Source organism: Epinephelus lanceolatus, chromosome 19 (genome assembly GCF_041903045.1).
Source record: "Epinephelus lanceolatus isolate andai-2023 chromosome 19, ASM4190304v1, whole genome shotgun sequence".
Classification (NCBI taxonomy): domain Eukaryota; kingdom Metazoa; phylum Chordata; class Actinopteri; order Perciformes; family Serranidae; genus Epinephelus; species Epinephelus lanceolatus.
In genome coordinates, this window is record NC_135752.1 from 528,041 (window position 1) to 549,067 (window position 21,027).

The 21,027-nt window shown below is 43.6% G+C and overlaps 1 protein-coding gene across 1 annotated transcript in view; it reads left to right on the forward strand.

The window, feature by feature from the left end:
* Window positions 1-21,027, forward strand: part of LOC117269471 (LIM homeobox transcription factor 1-beta-like) — a 202,208-nt gene that overhangs the window by 115,288 nt on the left and 65,893 nt on the right. The window contains exons 3-5 of the mRNA XM_078162379.1: window positions 8,208-8,440; window positions 8,639-8,814; window positions 11,504-11,581. Coding sequence (XP_078018505.1) covers window positions 8,208-8,440; window positions 8,639-8,814; window positions 11,504-11,581 — 487 coding nt within the window. The remainder of the gene's footprint in view (window positions 1-8,207; window positions 8,441-8,638; window positions 8,815-11,503; window positions 11,582-21,027) is intronic.

Sequence of the window (21,027 nt, forward strand, 5' to 3'; positions counted from 1 at the left end):
GGTAAGGTGGGGCCAGACCATGTAAAGATTTAAAAACTAATAAAAGAATCTTAAAATGGACTCTAAAGTGCACAGGCAGCCAGTGGAGGGAGGCCAGGATGGGAGTTATGTGCTCCCTCTTACGTACTCCAGTTAACAGGTGCCCAGCTGCGTTTTGCACTAACTGGAGACGTGCGAGGGAGGACTGGCTGACTCCAAAATAAAGTGCATTACAGTAATCCAGCCGAGATGTAATAAAGGCATGGATTACTGTTTCAAAGTGCTGCTGTGCAAGGAAAGGTTTCACCTTAGCCAGCTGTCTAATTTGAAAAAAGCTGGACTTCACTACAGAGCTAATTTGCCAATCTAATTTAAAATCACTGTCCATCTTAAAACCCAAGTTTGAGACTGTTCGCTTTAAAAAATCTGCCAAAGGGCCCAAGTCAACAGGGGGGGTTCACAAAGGCCACTGGGACCAAACACCATCACTTCTGTTTTTTTCTCATTAAAATTTAAAAAGTTCAAGGCCATCCATTCTTTGATGTCTTCAAGACATGCCAGATGTGGTGTGAGTGAGAAGGCATTTTTCTTTTTTAGCGGCACATATATCTGACTATCGTCAGCATAAAAGTGGAAAGAGATGCCATGCTTTCTCAGGATGGATCACAGGGGCAGTAAATACAAAGAAAAAAGCAGGGGCCCTAAAATCGACCCCTGTGGAACCCCATACGGCAGTGGAGCAGAGCTGGATTCCGAGTTTCCAAGGCTTACACTCATGCTTCTGTCGGCCAGATAAGATATGAACCACTCCAGTGCAGTACCACAGTTGCCCACTAGGTGACATAACCGAGCCACTAGGGTATTGTGGTCTACGGTGTCAAAAGCCGCTGTTAGGTCCAACAAAACAAGAAGTACATGGTCACCAGAGTCATTTGCCAGGAGGATGTCATTAAAAACTCTTAGTAAAGCAGACTCGGTGCTCGGTCTAAAAGAGACTCGGTCTAAAAACGGTCTAAAAGAGACTCGGTCTAAAAACGATTTTAGCTGAGCATGAACAACTTTTTCTAAGATTTTGGAAATAAAAGGCAGCTTAGAGATGGGCCTAAAATTGGCCAGCATGCTGCCATCAAGGCCAGGTTTCTTAAGTAGGGGCTGGACCACTGCATGTTTCAAACTCGGGGGAACACCACTGGAGGACAGACTGCTGTCGATGATGGCCAGAACCGACTGCCCTACACTAGGGAAAACTACTTTGAAGAAACCAGGAGGGACAACGTCACAGGGAGAACCTGATGGCTTAATATGGCCAATCAGATCTTCTAAAAATGATAGGGACACAGGTTCAAACTTATCAAGAGCTGCAGAACAAGGAACAGGGACAGAGGGGTCAGATGCAGGGGCTGAGATGAGAGCCCTTGCAGTAGCAACCTTATCAATAAAAAAATGCAGGAAGCTATTGCACATGTCAGGAGATGCCTCCAAGCTGACAGGCTGTGGGGCATTAAGAACAGTGTCAATGGTTTTAAATAACACACGCGGGTTATGACGATTTAACTCAATGAGGTTTGACAGGTATTTCCTTTTGGTCTCTTTAAAGGGCCAGTGTGTAATATTTGGCATGGTTTATTGTCAATCTGAATCTGAATCTGAACATTCTACTCATTAATATGTTTATACAAGTGTATAATCACTATAAAATAAAATTCATTTGGTTTTCGTAGCCTTATAATTATGCTTTTACATATATATATATATATAGCAAGGGCCTTGCTTTAGAGAGGTCGCCATCTTGCGCTGCCATGTATGTAAGGCAGCCCGAGCGGACAATCCAGCCAGCCAGAGAATGTGTTTCACGTGTATAAATGAACCAACGAAGACAGTGGAAGGAAGGAAGAAGGAGGAGGAAACAGCAGAGAGTGTTAGTAGCTTGTCGATAGAAAGTAGTGAAAAGTTTTTTTAGTTATAAAGTTTGTGAATGGACCACACTTACCACGCAACAGGAGAGAATGAACCCGAACCGTCATCTGCGAGGAAAAGAAGACGCAGCTTCACTCCTTGTGATGCACTCTCGGCGGCGCTTTTCCTCCTGATGATATATCTCCCCAACAATGGCAGCAGTAGCACCGAATCCCATTCTGTGCATTCAGCCTCTCTTCTCGCCCGCTCAGCATCAAACACATGGAGTTCCTCATCTGTAAGCTCCGGCTCAAACAGGTATGGCTCTGGGTCTGTGTCCGCTACAAGAAACTCTTCAAAATCGCATTCAAAGTCGTCCATTGCAGCTACTATAGTCCGGAGATATCGCTAGGCTAAATAAACAGCTGTGCTCTGTTTACCGGCTACGCTGTCAGTCAGTGTGCGGGCTGGAGATTGAGCAGAGAGGGGAGGGGGGTCCCCACTTAGAATGGTAAACGAGTATGTGTGTAAAGTTATGAAATGTGTCTGTTACGCTAGAAGAGTCAGAGTTTGGGACGGAGTCTTTTACCCCCTGGAGTGTTACCGGAGTTTTTGGAGTGCTCAAATAAACTGGCCTTTTTCCCGAACGCTCCTCTGGTCTCCTGCTCGTGAGGGATTCATTACAATATCGTAACAAGGTTTAGATTTCTAAATAAATATTCACCTCGTCGCTAGATAGACCTGCTCCTGAAAAACTCGTGTGCAAGGCTTTTTGACCCTATGAGGCCACCGTCATTTACCCGATGGGAGGGGTGAGCGAGTGAGCCCTGCAATCTAGAATTTGACCACTGATGTCACTGTTTTCAACCCATTTTACACACTGGCCCTTTAACAGTGTTCTGGTAGCAGCGCCAACAGTCCTTTAGGATTTGGAAGGAAACCTGCAGCTTGTCCTTCTTCCACTTCAGCTCTGCTTTGCGTCACTCCCGCCTAGCTGCACGAGTTTCCTCATTAAACCATGGCTCAGTTTTAGCCTTGGGCAGCACAGTTTTTATTGGAGCCACAGAGTCCAGTATGGTTCGGCAGGAGGAGTTAAACCAGGAGCTGACCTCCTCTGTGTTAGCAGAGGCAGGGCGGACACAGAGCTGATTAAAAGCCACAGAGAACTGACCGACAGTAAAAGAGTTAAAAATCCGACGGCTCTGAACAGGGGCGTCAGATTTAACATCGGCACAGGAGAAAGCAACTTCAAACAAAACAGGCATATGATCAGAAATCGCACCGTCACAGATCTCCAAGTTAGATACAGATAAACCATAAGAGAGGAAGAGGTCTAATGTGTGTCCATGTTCATGTGTGGGACCAGACACACACTGCACCAGATTAAAAGAATCACAGCAAATAAATTATTTCCTTTTAATGAAGGGCTCAGAGAAATGCCGTCTAGCAAAGTTAAATATTTTCACCACCATTTTAGTTATGAAATAGCCTCACATATGATATTCAAGGTGCACGCACACACAAGCAGGATCTCACACACATAAAATGGAATTAATAAACAAGCAGTAAATGCACAGTGGGGGTTATCTGTTTTCTGTATTGGTGTGACACGCTGTGTTAATTGAGTGAATCGTCCGAGCCAGACGCATGTTAATTTGAGTTTGATTTAATTTAATTACACTAAAGTTGTTGAGTTAAACTAACCATACGAGTCCATTTCGTTTTTATACAATTCATTGCTACATTTTGAAAGCAAAAAGAGTTAAGTTTTTTGGGGGTTTCATGTTATATCAGGGGTTTTGGCTTGGCACCGTGAACCTGTGCCTCCCGTGACCTGTAAAAGTAGCGTTGTGACATAAGGCTCAGTTTCTGTTGTTGGCGAATTGTTACAAGCTGATGAATTCGCTGGTCAAGGCTAGGCAAAACGTTAGTACAGGTGAGATGACAGACAGATGGATGGTTTGTCTCTAACAAAATACTTTCTGTAGACGTGCTGCAAGAACGGATCAATGCTTAATATACATCTGCAGCCAGAGCGCATTAGCTGTCAATAGGCTTTACAGTATGTGTGGGGAATACCAGGATGTGTTATCCAAATAAGGGCATGTATGTCACATATAGCAGATGGATGTGATTTCTCGTTGATGAGATAAACGCAACTGTCCTCACAGTCCATGCCGGTGTAGTGAGGGAGAAATGCACAGAGTGCTTCATGTTGGAAGTGCTGTGGTTGGACTAACTGGCGGTCGGAGTACTGGGTATGAAATCTGACGGCCGGAATAATGGCATTAAAATGGTTGGATTAATGGGCAGTCGACATTATGGGACTAAAACGATAAAACTCGCTGTAGACCTGCATGGTCAGATTAGCGGGTAGTCGGAGTTATGGGTAGTCACTAACACCTGGTCCCCACTGGCGAGTGGGGTGGCCAGCAAATTTATAGGGGGGGGCCGTGGGGATCTGTTGTGTGATAGCGGAGGGGAGAGTCAGAGTCAGCAACTTTTCCTTATCCACAGTGACAATGAGTCTCGCTGGGAATAGCAGGCCATAGCGGAGCCCAGCTCTGCGCAGCTTGTTTGTGATGTCGGCATACTCAGAGCGTCTTTTTTGGATCTCCGGTGGATGATCTTGAAACACTCAAAGGTGTTTATTCTTCCATTCCAACTTTTTTCCTTTCGCTGCCAACCTCTTCCCCTTTTCTGCTGCAGCTCTCAGAATGAGTTGTCGGTCGTTCCATCGTAGTAGCCAGACAATGTATGGTCTTGGTGGTTCTTCTGGACCCGGGTGGGGCCGGAGGGACCGACGGTGCCTGTCCACCTCTGGCACTGGGTCCATGTCATCCCAGTCCAGAATGTAGTAGAGGATCGCTGACACTTCTTCCTCTGGATTGCCGCTCTCCAGTAGGCCCTCCTTCACGCTCACAATGATCACGTTGTTTCTCCTGCTCTGTGATTCCAGGTGGGACACTTTGGCTCCTAAAGTTTTTACCTCCGAAGAGCATTCATCAGTGGCTTTCTTGTCAGTGGATTGTTTGTCCTCTAGGGAACTGATGCGTGTCTCGGCGTTTTCCATTCTGATAGCCATGGCTTGTGTATCTTTTTTGATGTCCTTCATTGTGGTTTTCAGATCATCAAGCTTTGTTTGGAGGGAATCTCTAATATTGATAACTTGTGCCAGGAGTTCTTTGGCCCAGGCAGGTGGTTCCTCGGTCTCGTTGTCCCCCATGCTTTGGTTAAGTGAACGCCACAGAGCCTTGCGTTGCTTCTCCGTCTGTCTTGTCTCACGGGTGCGTGTTTCACTTGACATAAAATCAACTTGGGTTTAAAAATGAATTCCCTTAGTTTGCACGCTAAACTTTTAAGAGATCAGAGGTATATATTAATTAATTTCTCTGGTAGGCTTATGTGGATGCCAAACGACTCAGTCTGCCATACCCCTTTGTCACGTGATTCGTGTAAGAGGAAGTTATGACTGTTCAGAAGGTCAATGTTTTGGAATGGAACTGATTAGAATTTTATTCCAATTAATAACCAGTATCATGTTCAACCAAACAAGCCCAAAATTTCATGAAAATCGATTCAGAATTAAGTGATTCAACTTAATTTTTGTAAAGAAGTCTAAATCTCTCAATACACAGCAAAGATACTGCTCAAATTGCAAACGTAGTACATGTGTTAGAAAAGTGGAATGTGAGATGCTGTCCCGTTCCTGCTCACCCTGTACCACAAAGGGAATAAACACTCTGGATTACTGTAAATACGCTGTTCAGTAGCGGCTGCATAGCAGCACTGCCTGTGTTTAGGAGGAGCGACCACCTGGGGCCTGTTGTTCGAAACCTAGATAAGGGATTAAGCCGAGATATGTTGGTTATCCTGTCTTAATTTAGCGTTGATTCGGTTGTTTGAAAGCAGAAGCACATATGTTGCAATGGATATTTATTCTGTGCACTTAGCCTGGTCCCAACCAGGCTAACAACCGGGCTTAATTTAGTCTGGTGCCTTATCTGTCCAGTCAGCTGTCACTGCGATCGGAAATCAATGTGTTTTACCGTCATTTCATGTTCTTATGTACGTATTTGCCTCATTTTTGAACAAAATACATTAAGCCTACAATAATAAAAAAAAACATTTAACATTTAAAACATTATTTTTGTCACAGCCCAAACATACTTTGGCATGCACATATCCTTATCAATAAAAGGATTAACTGTTGGAATAAACATACAAGTATGTGTATTTGGCATTAACACAATTAGTGGTTATTAGGTATCATAACTGTATGACCTTCCCAAATTATATTCCCAATTAACTCGACCAATAACTCCAGTGTAGTACTTTACATCAATGAATGAAAACATGAAGATGAAACCACAATATTCTTTGACTTCATTTTATTTAAATGAAAAATACTGTAATCAGTCACTGTCTGCTTTGAGCTGTGGAGAGAAAGAGAGAAATAATATTGATTAATACATTGCATCACAGTCATGCTTACAATGTGCATTAAAGTCACTTACTTCTTTCTCTAGTTTCTTAATTTCTAAGTCCAGTTTCCTTAAGGTTTTTCTTTTAATTTGTCAATTTGTCTTACACTGCAAGACAATCCAAAGTCAGACAGTCCACATAACACCAATGGTTGATTAATGAATGAATAAAATGATTGATTCCATGTACAGTATACTGGAATAATGTACCTTGTATGAAGAGGACGGTCCCCCCCCCCCTCCCTCCTCCATCATCGGCCTGCCTCGGTTCTGATCCAGGGCGAGCTCTTCTGCTGGTGTGAAATCAGCAGTTGCTTAACTTCCACTGCTCACCTTTAAGGCAAAGTGTACAACTGTTAATTTGTGGAAGGAACTTTAATTGTAATTATGACATTCATTTGCGCAGCACATGTATATTTTTAGATTACTTATGCATTCAGTCGGTCCGCAATTGTTTGCCACACACTCTCTCTCTGCTTTATTATCACTGCAGTGTTTCCTTTCTTTGTGATTATATGTTTTACCTCTTCATAAGTGTCCATGATGAGACGCTGCTCACTGGGTGAGAAGTATGCGGCACGTGCCCTCTCCATTGCTGCATCGGTGAGTCTGTGATTGATTTCGGGGTCTATTTAAGAAAGCCGTGGACACGCACTCTCCTGAATAAGTTACACCTGGCTTGACAAAGCCGCGCCTCCTCAGTCTGGCTTGGTGTTCGAACAACCAATTAAGCCAGGATGGACTTAGGGGAATTTGTCCAGCCTCACTTTTCCACTTATCCTGGATTGATTAATTCTACTTTCGAACAACAGGCCCCTGGCCATCTTGAGGTTTAGATATATAAACAAACAACGATGCATCCTCCCAGTGACACCAACAACATCCATCAATTTACTGAGTCTGTGGTGGATTTAATGTGTTAGACAACAGAAGCAACTGAGCCCCAAACTACAGTTAAATAATTTCACAACCAGAAACCATGGTTTACCAAAACCATCCAGAATGTCATTAACATGCGGGATACAGCCAGTCTGGAAACATGGACAATTGTAAAGCAGTAGCCTACAATCTGCAAAAGGACTAAATCACAATGCACAAATTGAAGGAGCTGACAGAATCACATTTCAATGGAGTTGTACCTTGTATGATTCCATATGACCAATAAATAAATGGGGGGTGGCGCGTCAGTGCAGTGGTCAGCACTGTCGCCTGACAGCAAGAAGGTTCCTGGTTTGAACCCATGGTGGAGAAGCCCTTTAGTGTGGAGTCTGCATGTTCTCCCTGTGTTAGTGTAGGTTTTCTCCAGGTACTCCAAATTCCTCCCACAGTCCAAAGACATGCAGCTTAATTGGTGACTCTAAATTGGCCGTAGGTGTGAATGTGAGCATGAATGGTTGTCTGTCTTTATGTGTCAGTCCTGTAATAGTCTGGCAACCTGTCAAGGTTGTACCCTGCCTCTTGCCTAATGTCAGTTGGGATAGGCTCCAGCCCCCCGCGACCCCAAACAGGATAAGTGGTTACGGAAAATGATTGAAAATGTATGAATGAAATAATAAATGACTGATTGATTTGTACATTATGTGAGCCTTCAGATTAACCCCTCCCTTTCAGTCTAATGCAAACATGCCATAAATGATCATCTTTGAGAAGAAGCCTCAGAGAGGGCACATCGCAATTATGACTTCACTCCAAACATAACAAGTTTGCTAAACAAGTAGTAGGGGCAATTCTGTCCTCCCAAATATTGGTAAAGACATGTCACTCCTGTTGTGTATGCTTGGGTTGTTGAACACTCCCCCCACCATACTTCCTTCACGGTTAACACTCCTGTCTCTCCTTTGTCCTCAGGTTGTTTGCCACCAAGTGCACCATGTGTCTGGAGAAGATAGCACCCACAGAGTTTGTAATGCGAGCTCTGCAGAGTGTTTACCATCTCAGCTGCTTCTGCTGCTGCATCTGCAAACGCCAGCTTTGCAAAGGAGACAAGTTTGTTCTGAAAGAAGGTCAGCTGCTGTGCAAGAGTGACTATGAGAGGGAGAGGGACCTGCTCAGCACAGTCAGTCCAGACAACTCAGAGTCAGGTAACACTGGGGATTCTATTGTAGGCTATTACAAACCCAGTGAATTTGAAATCATATCCAACAAATAAAAGACTGATTCTCATTTGCATCATTGCAGTTGAATTGTGCCTTGCCTTGCAGTTCGAGAGAAACCTGCAGTCAAGTCAAATCTGCATTAAAATAAAAGATGTGTATTTGTTTCTTTCTGTCTGGTGACAGGTAAGAGTGAGGATGAGGATCTGGATGTGAAGTCAGAGAAGTGCCCTGCAGCAGGGAAAGGCAGCAATGACAGCAAGGACCCTCACCGACCCAAACGACCACGCACCATCCTCACCACCCAGCAGAGGAGAGCTTTTAAGGCCTCCTTTGAGGTCTCCTCCAAACCCTGCAGAAAGGTGAGCAAGAGGAGTCAGCATAGTGAGATATTGTACTGGAAGTTTTGTCATCATCATCTTGTCGGTGAAGATTCTCAGTCATCCAGGTCATGGTAACAACAGGCCCGTAAGTGCTAATATTGTAGGCAACTGGACTTGCTTGCGTTTCTTGAAGACGTTTTGCCTCTCATTCAAGAAGCTTCTTCAGTTCTAAATGACTGGTACGAAGTCGCAGGCTATAAACCCTGTGTGGGTGGGAACCCTTGCAGAGTCGTAGGGGTCGCGTGAGCTCTTAGTTTCAGAGTCGTTAAGGTCACAATGTGAGTCATTGACCCACCTGGCCACCATGTGAGTCGTTAGGGTCAGGTGGGACCAGGGGTGAATGGGTGTGAAGTCGTCTGGGGAGGGATCCCAAGACTGCATTGTAGGTGGGGAATAAGTGGTGTCGTAAGCCAGGTGGGTCAAAGACTCACAATGTGACCTTAACGACTCTGAAACTAAGAGCTCACGTGACCCCTACGACTCTGCAAGGGTTCCCACCCACACATGGTTTATAGCTTGCAACTTCGTACCAGTCATTTAGAACTGAAGAAGCTTCTTGGATGAGAGGCGAAACGTCTTCAAGAAACGCAAGCAAGTCCAGTTGCCTATGATATTAGCACTTACGGTCATCATCATCATTTATATAATATACATGGTATGGTATAGTATAGTTTGCTCATGGCTCGCTCATGTCTTTCAGAGAAAATAAACCAGGCGCCCAAACTATCGCTGCAATCGCAAGCCGGCCCTGCCCTATGTGAACAGCCCAATTGGTTAACATGGGTGCCAACATAAGTGGGTCACATCCAGTGTGAACCCAGCATGAGGCTGTACTGTTCAATAAAAGTAGCCTACCAGCAGCACACAACAAAATGCACAGCAGTGTACTGAGACTCTGTGAAAACAAGGTACACTGACATAAGAAGAAGCAGAAGAAGAAGGAGATATACTTCATTAATTCCCAAGGGGAAATTTGTGCACACATGCACAAACAGGACCTATACATGCATTTAAAGGAGGGATGTCAGAGTGAGGGGGCTGCCCATGAACAGATGCGCCGAGCAGTTGGGGGCTTGGTGCCTTGCTCAAGGGCTCCTCAACAGCGCTCAGCAGATGAACTAGCACCTCTCCAGCTACCAGTCCATACTCCATATTTCTTTGTTCTGGACAGGGGACTTGAGCTGGTGACCCTGAAGTCCATATGGACTGAGCTACTCCCGCCCCAGGAGCAAAAGGAAACTGTAGACTGTACTTTGTCACAAATATTTTAGAATGGCCACAACATTCAGATCATTAGATAAATAAATGCAGTGAGATATAATTATTCATATTAAACAGTTTATTCTGATAGTTAAATTCATGTCATATATCATTGTCCCTTCTTAGGCCAAAACAAAATGAATTCAATGAAAACAATGCCTATCTACATTTGGGAATAGTTGCCCTACACTAGCACACATATGGGCCTCTAGTTTCCCGGCGCGGTGCAGGGTGGCGAACCCCGCGCAGAGCTAGTTTCGAGTAGCACAACCCGAGGCGCGCTCAGTTTGGTAGTTTGGCAGACCGAGGTGCGCTGAGATGGGTGTGGTGGTGCAGCAGGGGGAGGTGTCGACAGATCCAGCTTGGTGCAGTGACAGTTTCGTGCCAAAAGGCTTCGCCGAAGGTGCGCTAAAAGCTTGCTAGCTGAAACCAGGTCTACTGTCAGTGCAGACGGAGCGCAGCCAGTGTAGTGGCAGTTTGGCTGACTGGCGGACAGTGCGCACACGTCACCAAAACCTCACAGGCAGGTCTCCAGAATGTCAGACACATTAACGATGCAATAAATACCAACAAAACCCACTATTCAATGCAACTATCTGCAATCAGCACATAAATGTATCTCTATATCGACTGTCCCGTCACATCTGATGTCAGATCAAAGGGGATTGGCACCGTTTGGCACGTTTGGCATATTTGGCACACGTAATGGAAACCCAACCTGATTTGATTAACACAGCCTTTAAACTAATGAGTTCACATCCCTCTCAGCCAACCACAAACAGCCACAGCATCAGATAGGGAGTATATATTCAGCATCTGTCATCTTAGAAAAGTCAAAAGAAAAGAAACAGAGTGAGACTGCGAGAGAGAAAGAGAGAGCGCGCGCGCACGAGAGAAACGTAACATTGATTTACAATTGTGGTGACCTCCTCCCAGGCTACCTTTGCATCATCAGCCCGTGGAGGTCTGCCTGCAGTTCCGAAATTGCAAGCTTGGACCTCCCGGACCAAAACATCAGTTTCCTCCTGGGAGAAGTTTGGCCGTCTGACGCTGCTGCTCTCTTGCGCCATGGCGAATTGAGTAAACTCTCATTACCCCTCTGCGTGGCGCATTTAAGGGTGAGGAGAGGGGCTAATTTGATTGGTGTGATGTGAATCGTCTGTGTAAAACCCACTCCACGCCTTCTCTCCTCCCTCCTACCGACTTGCGCAGGTAGGAGGGAGGAGGTGGGAAAGAGGAGTAGCTGCGACAGCGCGCACGGTGTGCCAAACTTACAAAATCCACCAGGCCACACCCAGTTGGTGAAGCGCAGGTGCGCTGCGCCTCCGCCTCGCCCGGTCTGCGAAACTAGAGGCCATGATGTTAGTATGTAAAAATGGCTGATGAGTGACTGTGTTGTGACTTGCAGGTGAGAGAGACCCTGGCTACAGAGACAGGACTCAGTGTACGTGTGGTCCAGGTCTGGTTCCAAAACCAGAGAGCAAAGGTCAGTAAAGCAGTACACCAAAAATGGGGTGGCAATGTCCACCAACATTGCCTAACAAGATACAATCACAATGCAGGCAGAACTGATGTCATCATCCAAAACCAGATCACGTGAAAATTGGGTCTAACTTTCTTTTCTTTTTTTTTTTTTTTTTTGCCAAAGTGCTTAATTGTCTCAACCACTCCTACATCAGTTAAGCTTCAGTGGATCAAGAATTTAAAACCTGCTATTTGCTGTGCTTGGTGGTAGAGCCCTGTGCAGGACTGTTTTCTTCATCCCGCTCCTGCCCGCTCCCGCTGAATTTCTGACCATTACTGCCCACAACTGCAACATGTGTGTTACACTCCTGCCCACTCCCACAATGTGTATGTCTACTCCTGCCCACTCCTGCAAAAGTCTGAGAATTTATGCCCGCACAATAATAGAGATGCATTGATTTTGTGTGTTCTCCCGTCCCGCAGGAGAAAACATGTCATTTTATAGGCTATTAATAAAGAGATTCATGGGGTTGTTTGTTTCGTTTCCCTGGTCTGCATGTCTTTTGACGCACTGGTCAGGAATAGCGCTCCTATTTCGTTGTTTTCATTTAGTTTTTAATGAAATAAAGGCTGTTTCATATTCTATTCTCCTCCTCTGTATTTCATTTATTTTTCTACCTTTATATAATCACGCAATGATTGAGGTTAAAGTCTCTTTTCTAAGAGAGACCTGAATAAGAAACATTAATGAGATAAAGATAAAGCCTATGCTCAATAACACCGGCATCATCATCATCACGCCTCTTTATGTAATTAACAAATAGCAACGAGAGTAGGCTGTGAGTGGCTCAAATAACAATAATAAATAACAGAAAATAAACAAAGTTACTGAATGAAACGAATGAATTTAACAAATGAATCACTTGGCCATAATATTGCTATGGAGAAGAGAATGTTGCTGAACGACTGCGGTCCCAATCCCGTGCGTCTCTCTTCCAAGATGCGCCCACAGACACTAAAGGTCCGCTCTGAAGGTGCACTGGATGCGGGGATACTGAAGATGAAACGCGCCAGCTTTGAGAGCACTGGGAAGTAGAGGGCTCAGTGCGCCTTCATACCTTGTTTGAGCTTCTTTTCCACATCATTTGTTAACTCCATCCTGTCGCTACAGGCTACATCCCGATCCTGCAGTGTTTTTTTTAGCCGCCCGTTCCCGCCCACAGCAAAGTTCAAACTGCCTACTCCCGCAAGATTTGGGTTGGGTCCCGCGGGACCCAATCCCAATGCAGCCCTCTACTTGGTGACATTTAGGAGAATAAGCCTGTTAAAGTATGAATATCCAACAGACCTTTTGTTGCAGTGAGTTATTAATCTATAAGCTTTGCATTGCTTGTTAACTCATGTCACATAGTCTATATCAGAATCAGTATTGAAATGTTTGATAAAGATGGTATATGTTGTAACAGTAACTATTTTACCTTGTCTGCCCCTGATAAAAATATAAGAAAATTAGTCAGTCAATGGAAAATGTTATTAGTATAGCAAGGAACATTACAGCAGTTATACAGCGGTGACTTGGGGCCCGGCATTTTGAGGAGGAGGAAGAAGGAGGATAAAAGGGGAATGATTAAAACAGGAAAAGGAGGAAGACAAATGAGAAGAGCATGCTAGAGGACAGCATTGGGATTGGGATCCCGCCATTACTGCAGGACCCAACTCAAATTATGCAGGAATGGGCGGTTTTATCGTTGCCGCAGGTGGGAGTGGATGGTCAACAGAAAGAAAAGTGTGGTCCTGGAGTTTAAAAGGATGGAGACGTCAACAAGTGAAGTGGAAGAGAAGTTAAAAGCAGGACATTACAATACAAAAAAGTGAGGCAAGTCAGAAATTTGGAGGAATTTCGCAGGAATATTACAGATAATAACACTGAATCCCAGAAACACAAGATTAACTGTAATTATGAATGTAATTACGCACTAGAACACAGTTTTGCTACTTATTACTGACAGGTATGCATATCTTTCTTAGTACCACAGTAAAATAACATGATTTCTATGGGAGAAGTCTCAGTCTACTGATAATAAATCTATCATGCAGGAATGTATGGTCAGAATGTTTGTGGGTGCAGTGGGAGCTGACACACACTCTGCGGTAATCAGCGAGAATAGATAACACACCCTGCAGGATGGGGCAGAAATGTTCAGAAATCTAGTGGGAGTGAGCAGGAGTGGGATTAAGCGGCCTGGTCTTTCTTCAAAGCCGTTGAGTACTGCAGCTTGGTCAGTGATTTCTGGTGTCAGACACCGACAAATTAAGCTGTCCTTTCACGTTGGCATGACACGTGGCCAGGTGCTGTTATTCTGTAACGACACCCAGTGATGTCAGGGGGAAACGCGATAAGGCAACAATGTAAGTTAAGGGGGCAGGTAGGGATAGGGGTGGTGGTAGAGGTGGTGGATGGGTCTTAAAACCACCAACTTTCAGCCGGGAGGCTGGTGTTTGCCTCCCATGTCATTGTAAAGCCAAACCCTGTTCTTTTTTCCTAAACTCAACCAAGTGCTTTTTGTTGCCTAAACCCAACCACAATTCTTTTATTGCCTAAACCAAACCACATGCTTTTTTTGCCTAACTATATGCGTGTGTTGGCTAAACATAACCAGCTGGGAGCTGTAGCAGCAGCAGCTTCCAACTCTTACAGGCTTTTTCTTCAGAAAATGCAAATGTTGTAGTTAGTTTCCCAGTTTTTTAAAAAAACAGAATGATGGTACATTGTGGTGAAAGTTACAAAATTGTAGCACTTAAGACTGACTTGTATTTTCAAAGTTTTATTCTTAAGATAGTTGCTGTGGCATCACCATCAGGACTATTAGCCCCAGATTTTCGTTGTAGAAGTTCTGTGTAGGACTGGACCTATGTGCAAAGTTTGGTTGATTGTTATTTATTATTCATTTATTTTTGGTTAATTTTATTTTGTGTGGGTTGCCTGATTTTATGGTAGGAAGAACAAGAAGAATATAAACATTGATTAAAACCTGTTGAGCCCTAAAGTCCCAATTGGGGGACCTCTAGAGCTGCTAATAAAGGCCTGGTGTGTATCAATACACTGATCACAAAGAATATAGTGATGTTGCCCATCAAATTTAACAGCAGAACTTCAGCTACAAGGCTGTAAAAAACTTTTTACATGCCCCAAACTCAGTTTTAACATCAACTAAATAAACAACAACAACAACTAACTCCAACAGCACCCATATCCTGACCCACTCGGTATATTTCGGGCTCTAACTCGGCCACATGTTATTCAAAACACACACCATTCATCTCAAATAAAAGCTGAGACTCCACTCTTTCCACATGTATACTCCAAATCACTCTCCCTTAACCATCACAGAGCTACAGCCCAAAGAACAACAACAACAGAAATCTCTTTGCCAAAATTTATTGGTAATATGGCTCTTACCTTATTAATTTCGCCGTAAAATGCGCATTCTGCTGTTCATTCACACTCCGTTCGCGTACTACCGAAAGTTGTCCATCATTCAAATGAATCCGGGCGGAAAAAAAGGTTCCGGGGGAACAAAAACAATGACCACTTGCAGCAGCCTACATCTCCCCACAATGCATTCTGCTGACTCTGATTGGCTTACAGTGCTGTCACTGTCTCATTTTGGTGGATATAGCTTCAGTCTATTGGCTCTAACGAATCAAACGAGGTGTCAATCACTCAAATTGGCCAAGCCTTTGCAGAGATACGGGCCTCCAAAGCTCAGAATAGAAACAGGTTCAAATGTAGTAGGTGCATATTGGTCAGTTTGGAGTGGGAAATGGAGGAAAAAAACGAAACGGACAGTTGTATGTGTATATCCTAAACATCAGTAGGGATTTACAGAAACAAAAAATGAAAGATATAGGATTGTACATGACAAAAATCACAAGCAAACATGGTGCAATTTTGGAGAGCTCGCCTGAATTTTCTGTATTAAAACCTCTCTAATATTGTTCTGCTTCACTTTATCAGAATCAGCCTTTGCAGAGTTAATGTTCACATATTGTAGCCTACTATGATTTGATAGAGGTTTAGAGCTGCTGCTGCATCATTATAAAGGGATACTCATCCTAAAAATGCTTTTCTTTTTAGGCGAACCTCAAAATATTTCATTTGTGCTGTGTGCCATCTTCATTTACTCCTCACATATAACACATATACTGATATTTACACATCTTAACAAATCTCACAAGTGTTCCCTTTACCATGACACCAAAAGTATTCAAATAGACCTTGTGGAAGAAGAGATATATTCATTTCATTATGGATATGCAATTTTCGAGCAGAGGCCTATAAAATAGGGTCAGGTACCATCACAAGAAGTGACTGGCAGCACCTATTAAATAGAGCAAAGAGAACTATTGTGTTTACATTTTCTAAAGCAAATGTATGTGAGAGTTGGAATTTGTTACTGCTGCTCCCAGTTGAATCTGCTGCCAACTGCAAGCTGCTACTACAACAGCAATTTTCAAATCTTAAAGTGGTACCTACAGTTAAAATTCTCTCAAATGCTACAGACTTATTTAACATTTCTATTTGTACAACTTTGCTGAATTTGGTTACCATGCAACATTACATTAAAGAGCCATGGCAGTTAATAAGTAGTATGGCAGTGTTCTACTAATGGCCACAAGGTGGGACAATTGTGTTAATTGTTAAATGTGTCATGCACATGCTCATGGAGAACTTGATTACCAAGTTTGATTTTATTTAACTGAATTGTAAAGATATCAAGTTTTATTGTTATTGTAGTGCTCCCCGTGGGTAGAACTGTAAGAAATTTTACAAATGTGTACAATGTAGCTCTATGAACAACTTTTCCAAATGTTGTTGTCATCCAGTACAGCATTGAGGAACAATGGCCCATTACTACGCTGGCCGACAAGGACACATGCGATGCAAATACAGAAACGCACTGCATATAAGAAAACAAATGCAAAAGGAAAATGCTGCAAATACAAAAACGTGCTGCATATACAGAAACGCACTGCAAATAGAGAAACGCACTGCATATGAGAAAACAAATGCAATGGGAAAACGCTGCATATACTGAAACATGCTGCATATACAGAAACGTGCTGCAAATAAGAAAACAAATGCAACGGGAAAACACTGCATATACACTCATACAACGGAAGTGCTTCAGGCCTCTAGGGGCAGTGCTGAGCTTCCACCCGAGAGACAGACAACGGACGTATCAACATATGGAGCAGACAAGTGAGCGAGAAGAAGAAAGTTATGTTTGGAGGAAAGTTGGAGCTGGGACAGACAACACAGAAAGGTACGTATTCTGTTTTTCACATGTGGCCCTCATCTTTTACTGTATAATGAAAGTGAAGCAGATTTACACAGCTGATGTTAGCGTGCTAGAAACTTTGAGTTCTACACGAGTAGTGTATCCGTAGTAGTAATGTTAGCTAACGTTACTGTAACTAACTTTCTGGGACACCCCAGGTTTCAGTTCGGAGGCCTTCTTTTCTGAAGATTTTTTAATGTATAATACAGAGGTCATGATTATATTGTAGACTTATTCATTATAGACTTTTAACAGCTCATATCATAAATAATTTGATATTAGTTTTTGTGATATAAAATTAAATATTATCTATTAGTGTTTAGAGCTGAACCGCTGTGAAACAATCATGAAATAATGTTTTCTCTGATATGCCTGCTGTCTATCAGCGCTAAGTGCCACCTCCTCCCATTCATTCTGTACCGTGGACACAACGCTGCACTGCCCGAGTCCGAGGAGGAGGACGGAAAAGACACTTTTGCTACTCATAATAAAGGGGCCATCCCTATGTTTCCCGGGTTCTATGTTCCCCACTTACCACCCAAAAAGGTTCTATGTTTCCTGGGTTCTATGTTCCCCGCTCAACCAAAAAGGGTTCTATGTTCCCCGCTCAACCAAAAAGGGTTCTATGTTCCCCGCTCAACCAAAAAGGGTTCTATGTTTCCCGCTCAACCAAAAAGGGTTCTATGTTTCCCGCTTGGTTGAGCGGGGAACATAGAACCTTTTTTGTGTAAGCGGGGAACATAGAACCTTTTTTGCAGGGTTAAGTGGGGAACATAGAACCCTGGAAACATAGATATGCTCCCCAGATTATCAATCAATCAATCAATTTTATTTATAAAGCCCAATATCACAAATCACAATTTGCCTCACAGGGCTTTACAGCATACGACATCCCTCTGTCCTTTGGACCCTCACAGCTGATCAGGAAAAACTCCCCAAAAAACCCTTTATCATGACATTTATATTAAAATCATAAAAACAAGGAAAATCAAATCAAATAAATCCACCATAAAAACACTTCCAAGACTTCTGTTAAAGTTTTTTTAATGAATATGGTTTTGATATGCTTTATATTTAGTTAAAAGGCAAGTTTCAATATTTTGTACGACAGCCAGGCTGTCATAATTTGTGCATACACATGGTCTGAGAAAGTTCTAAATGTGTTTGCAGAATGAGGCCCAATGTGTACAGGTCCACAAGAGACGGCAGATTGCAGCTGAAGGTTTTCTCTGCAGACTGGGTAATGTGCTGCAGCCTGTTCTTGCTGAAAAATGTTGTCTCTTTATCTTTTTCTCCCTTTTTTTGTCAGGGTCAGCATTGGACAGCCCCACAAAAGAGGATCTGATTCGGAAGTATTTCCATCTAAAGAAAGAGAAGAAAATGGAAATCAATAAAATGTAACAAATCTGTATAATCTGTCATTTGACTTTATATGAGTCTACATGGTCACTGGTGTGTGAGCATACCTTCACTATTTTCTGTTCCTGCTTAGACTTAAAACGTGTCTTTTGAAAGAATCTTTCTCTCCCTCTCTTTTATTTCCCTAAATTTAAGAAAGGACTCATTGCACTGCATGCATTTTTCCTCATCACATTGTAGCAACTGCCCAGAATGGCATCACTACTCCATTCAGAAAGTTCATTCATTCATGTTTCACACAGACCACACCTGCAATCAATCAATCATCCAATCAGGAATAACCCGCCAACACTGACACCACAGACACGGAAGTTTAGATAAGCCAGTGAATGAGAGAGAGACGGCCAGTGTGTGTATTTGAGAGAGACGTCATCATACCCTCGGTCCCGATCGCATGTTAGTCCGCGTCGTTGTACCTGCGAGTGGGGAGCGGTGGCCTGGAGTCTGTGTCGGACAGACGGATTACTTTCCCAAGCCGGAGATTTTCCCCGGAGTGCTGGCACCGACAACACCTAGCTGACCTGACTACCCCGACTGACTGACCGTTCACGGTACCGTGAGTACTCGGGGTGAATGTTGCAAATACTGTCATTGACCTGCCAGGTCAGAAGCTGATAGTTTGTATATAGGCTATTTCTTTGATTTGTCTGTTTGCCTGCTTGCTGGAGATCTGCTGGAAAACCCGGAACAGACTTTTTGAGTTGGGTGTTGGGTATATTGACTGTAAACTGGATTGGACTGATTTGAGTTGGGTTTGTGGGATAACCGGAACGGACTTTATAGCGGTATGAACTGAATTCTCTTTGAGCATTGAACTTTGTGGGACTTACACACACACACACACACACTATGAGGGGTCAAACGTTTCACCCAACCACACTACAACACGTCACTTGCGCCTACTTACGACACATCAGATCTAATCTAACTGTGTGTGCGCACGCCTACATTTTACATAGGGTTACTATGGAGACACGAGTGTTACACACACACCCGCTACATGACGCGCAGGCGTTGTGCGCTCCACTCACATGACGTGCTCACACGTCTTATCAGTACGCGTGTACATGTATATAGGCTACAACAGCCTAATTGTGAATATATAGCCTATTATTGAATTGGATCCTAAATGCTGCAAACCTCCATCTGTATGTTTACATTTTTTTTTCGCATTTTGCCCTTTTGCGAATTTGACTGTTTACGGAAACAGCTTTTCAGACATCCTTAAATCTTAAAAGATTTAGTCCCCCTCTCCCATTCCTAGTAGTGGTATATCCCACACTCTTTCCAACGGGCGGGGCTAGCAGCCCCTACTTGGCAGCAGTAGCAGCTGTGGCTGGACCCGGCTGCCCACATCGCGGGCATAGACGTCGGAACTAGGGGTGCAGGGGGTGCGGCCGCACCCCCTCCCATCCACCTCCCCCGCACCCCATCAGCCTAAAAAAACTTTTAAAAAAAAGAAAAGAATCTGAATTTAAACTCAATTTGTCTGACTTACATTTATCTCTTTCATATCATTAATGCATAGATCTTTGCTTTTGATGCAGCCTGCCTGACTACATACAGAGGCTGTGCTCAGAGGTGGAGCGGCGTTTTGATCAGGAGGGACTTGCGTAGCTGCAGAGCGAGAGCAGGCAGTTCTTGAGGTGGCTCAGGGGAAACGAGTGGATGTGGGTTCCCCGGAACTGACCCCCTTTCCATGAGAGCGGCTAATAGAGCTTAGATTGGTCCCAAAAAATCCAGCCCGACTCGGCCCGAGCCTGTGCACGTTATGTCCGGGACCGGCCCGGCCCGTCCAATTAACTGTAATTATGGGCCCAAGCCCGATTTAAACCTGACATTTTTCAATAAGCTGGCTGTTATAATTAAGAGTATTAAACCGCAATCCTTGTTATTTGAATGGCGCAACACGGAAGCATGATTATGTAATAAAACAGGTGTTTATTTTAGGATCCAGGTGGTGAAGGGCTGTGCGTCCACAATGTTCCAACAGGGGACAGCCCCCCACTCCGAAATTGATTTTCAAGTCCATATCGAGTTTCCTGCATCAAACACTGCCGCCCGCTCTCACTCTTGCTCGCATAATTCTGAAATTCGTTGTACTACAAAAGCTTGAAATGAACGTTCAACTCGTTGATTTTTATTGAAAATGTCACTGTCTTCATTTATTATGTATAATTTCTCTAGCAGCAAACACATTTAAAGGAGATGCTTGTCAAGTCTTTGTATGCGTGCTGTCCGTGGTGCTGAAATCCCCGCTGCAGCCGCCACTGCTGCTGACAGCAGACCAGGGGAGAAAAAGAAGACATTTCTTTGCTCTGTGCTTTTAGAAAATAGTCCCACTGTGTTTGCCAGGGCATATCAGGCTGTGTGATTATGCACAAAGATTGGTTAACGCATTGGAGCGATTTCATAAAATTTTGGACATTTAACGTGATAAACTAATTTCAATTCAACATGGTCATTTGCTTAGAAGATTCAGCTGAAGCATAATGAGTGTTATATGTCATTAAGATGAAGTATTTGCTTGTTTTGTGGTTAATTATGCACATGATCTGTTTGACCTCATCATGCGGCCCGTTCATCCGTGCAGACAGGGTTATATTGTTCCTTAAATGGCTTGATTTAGTGATCAAAGTTTCATCCCCCCAGCTTGCTATGCTAATCAGACGTGCGTGAGTAGACATGTCGTCTGATCACAGGGGTC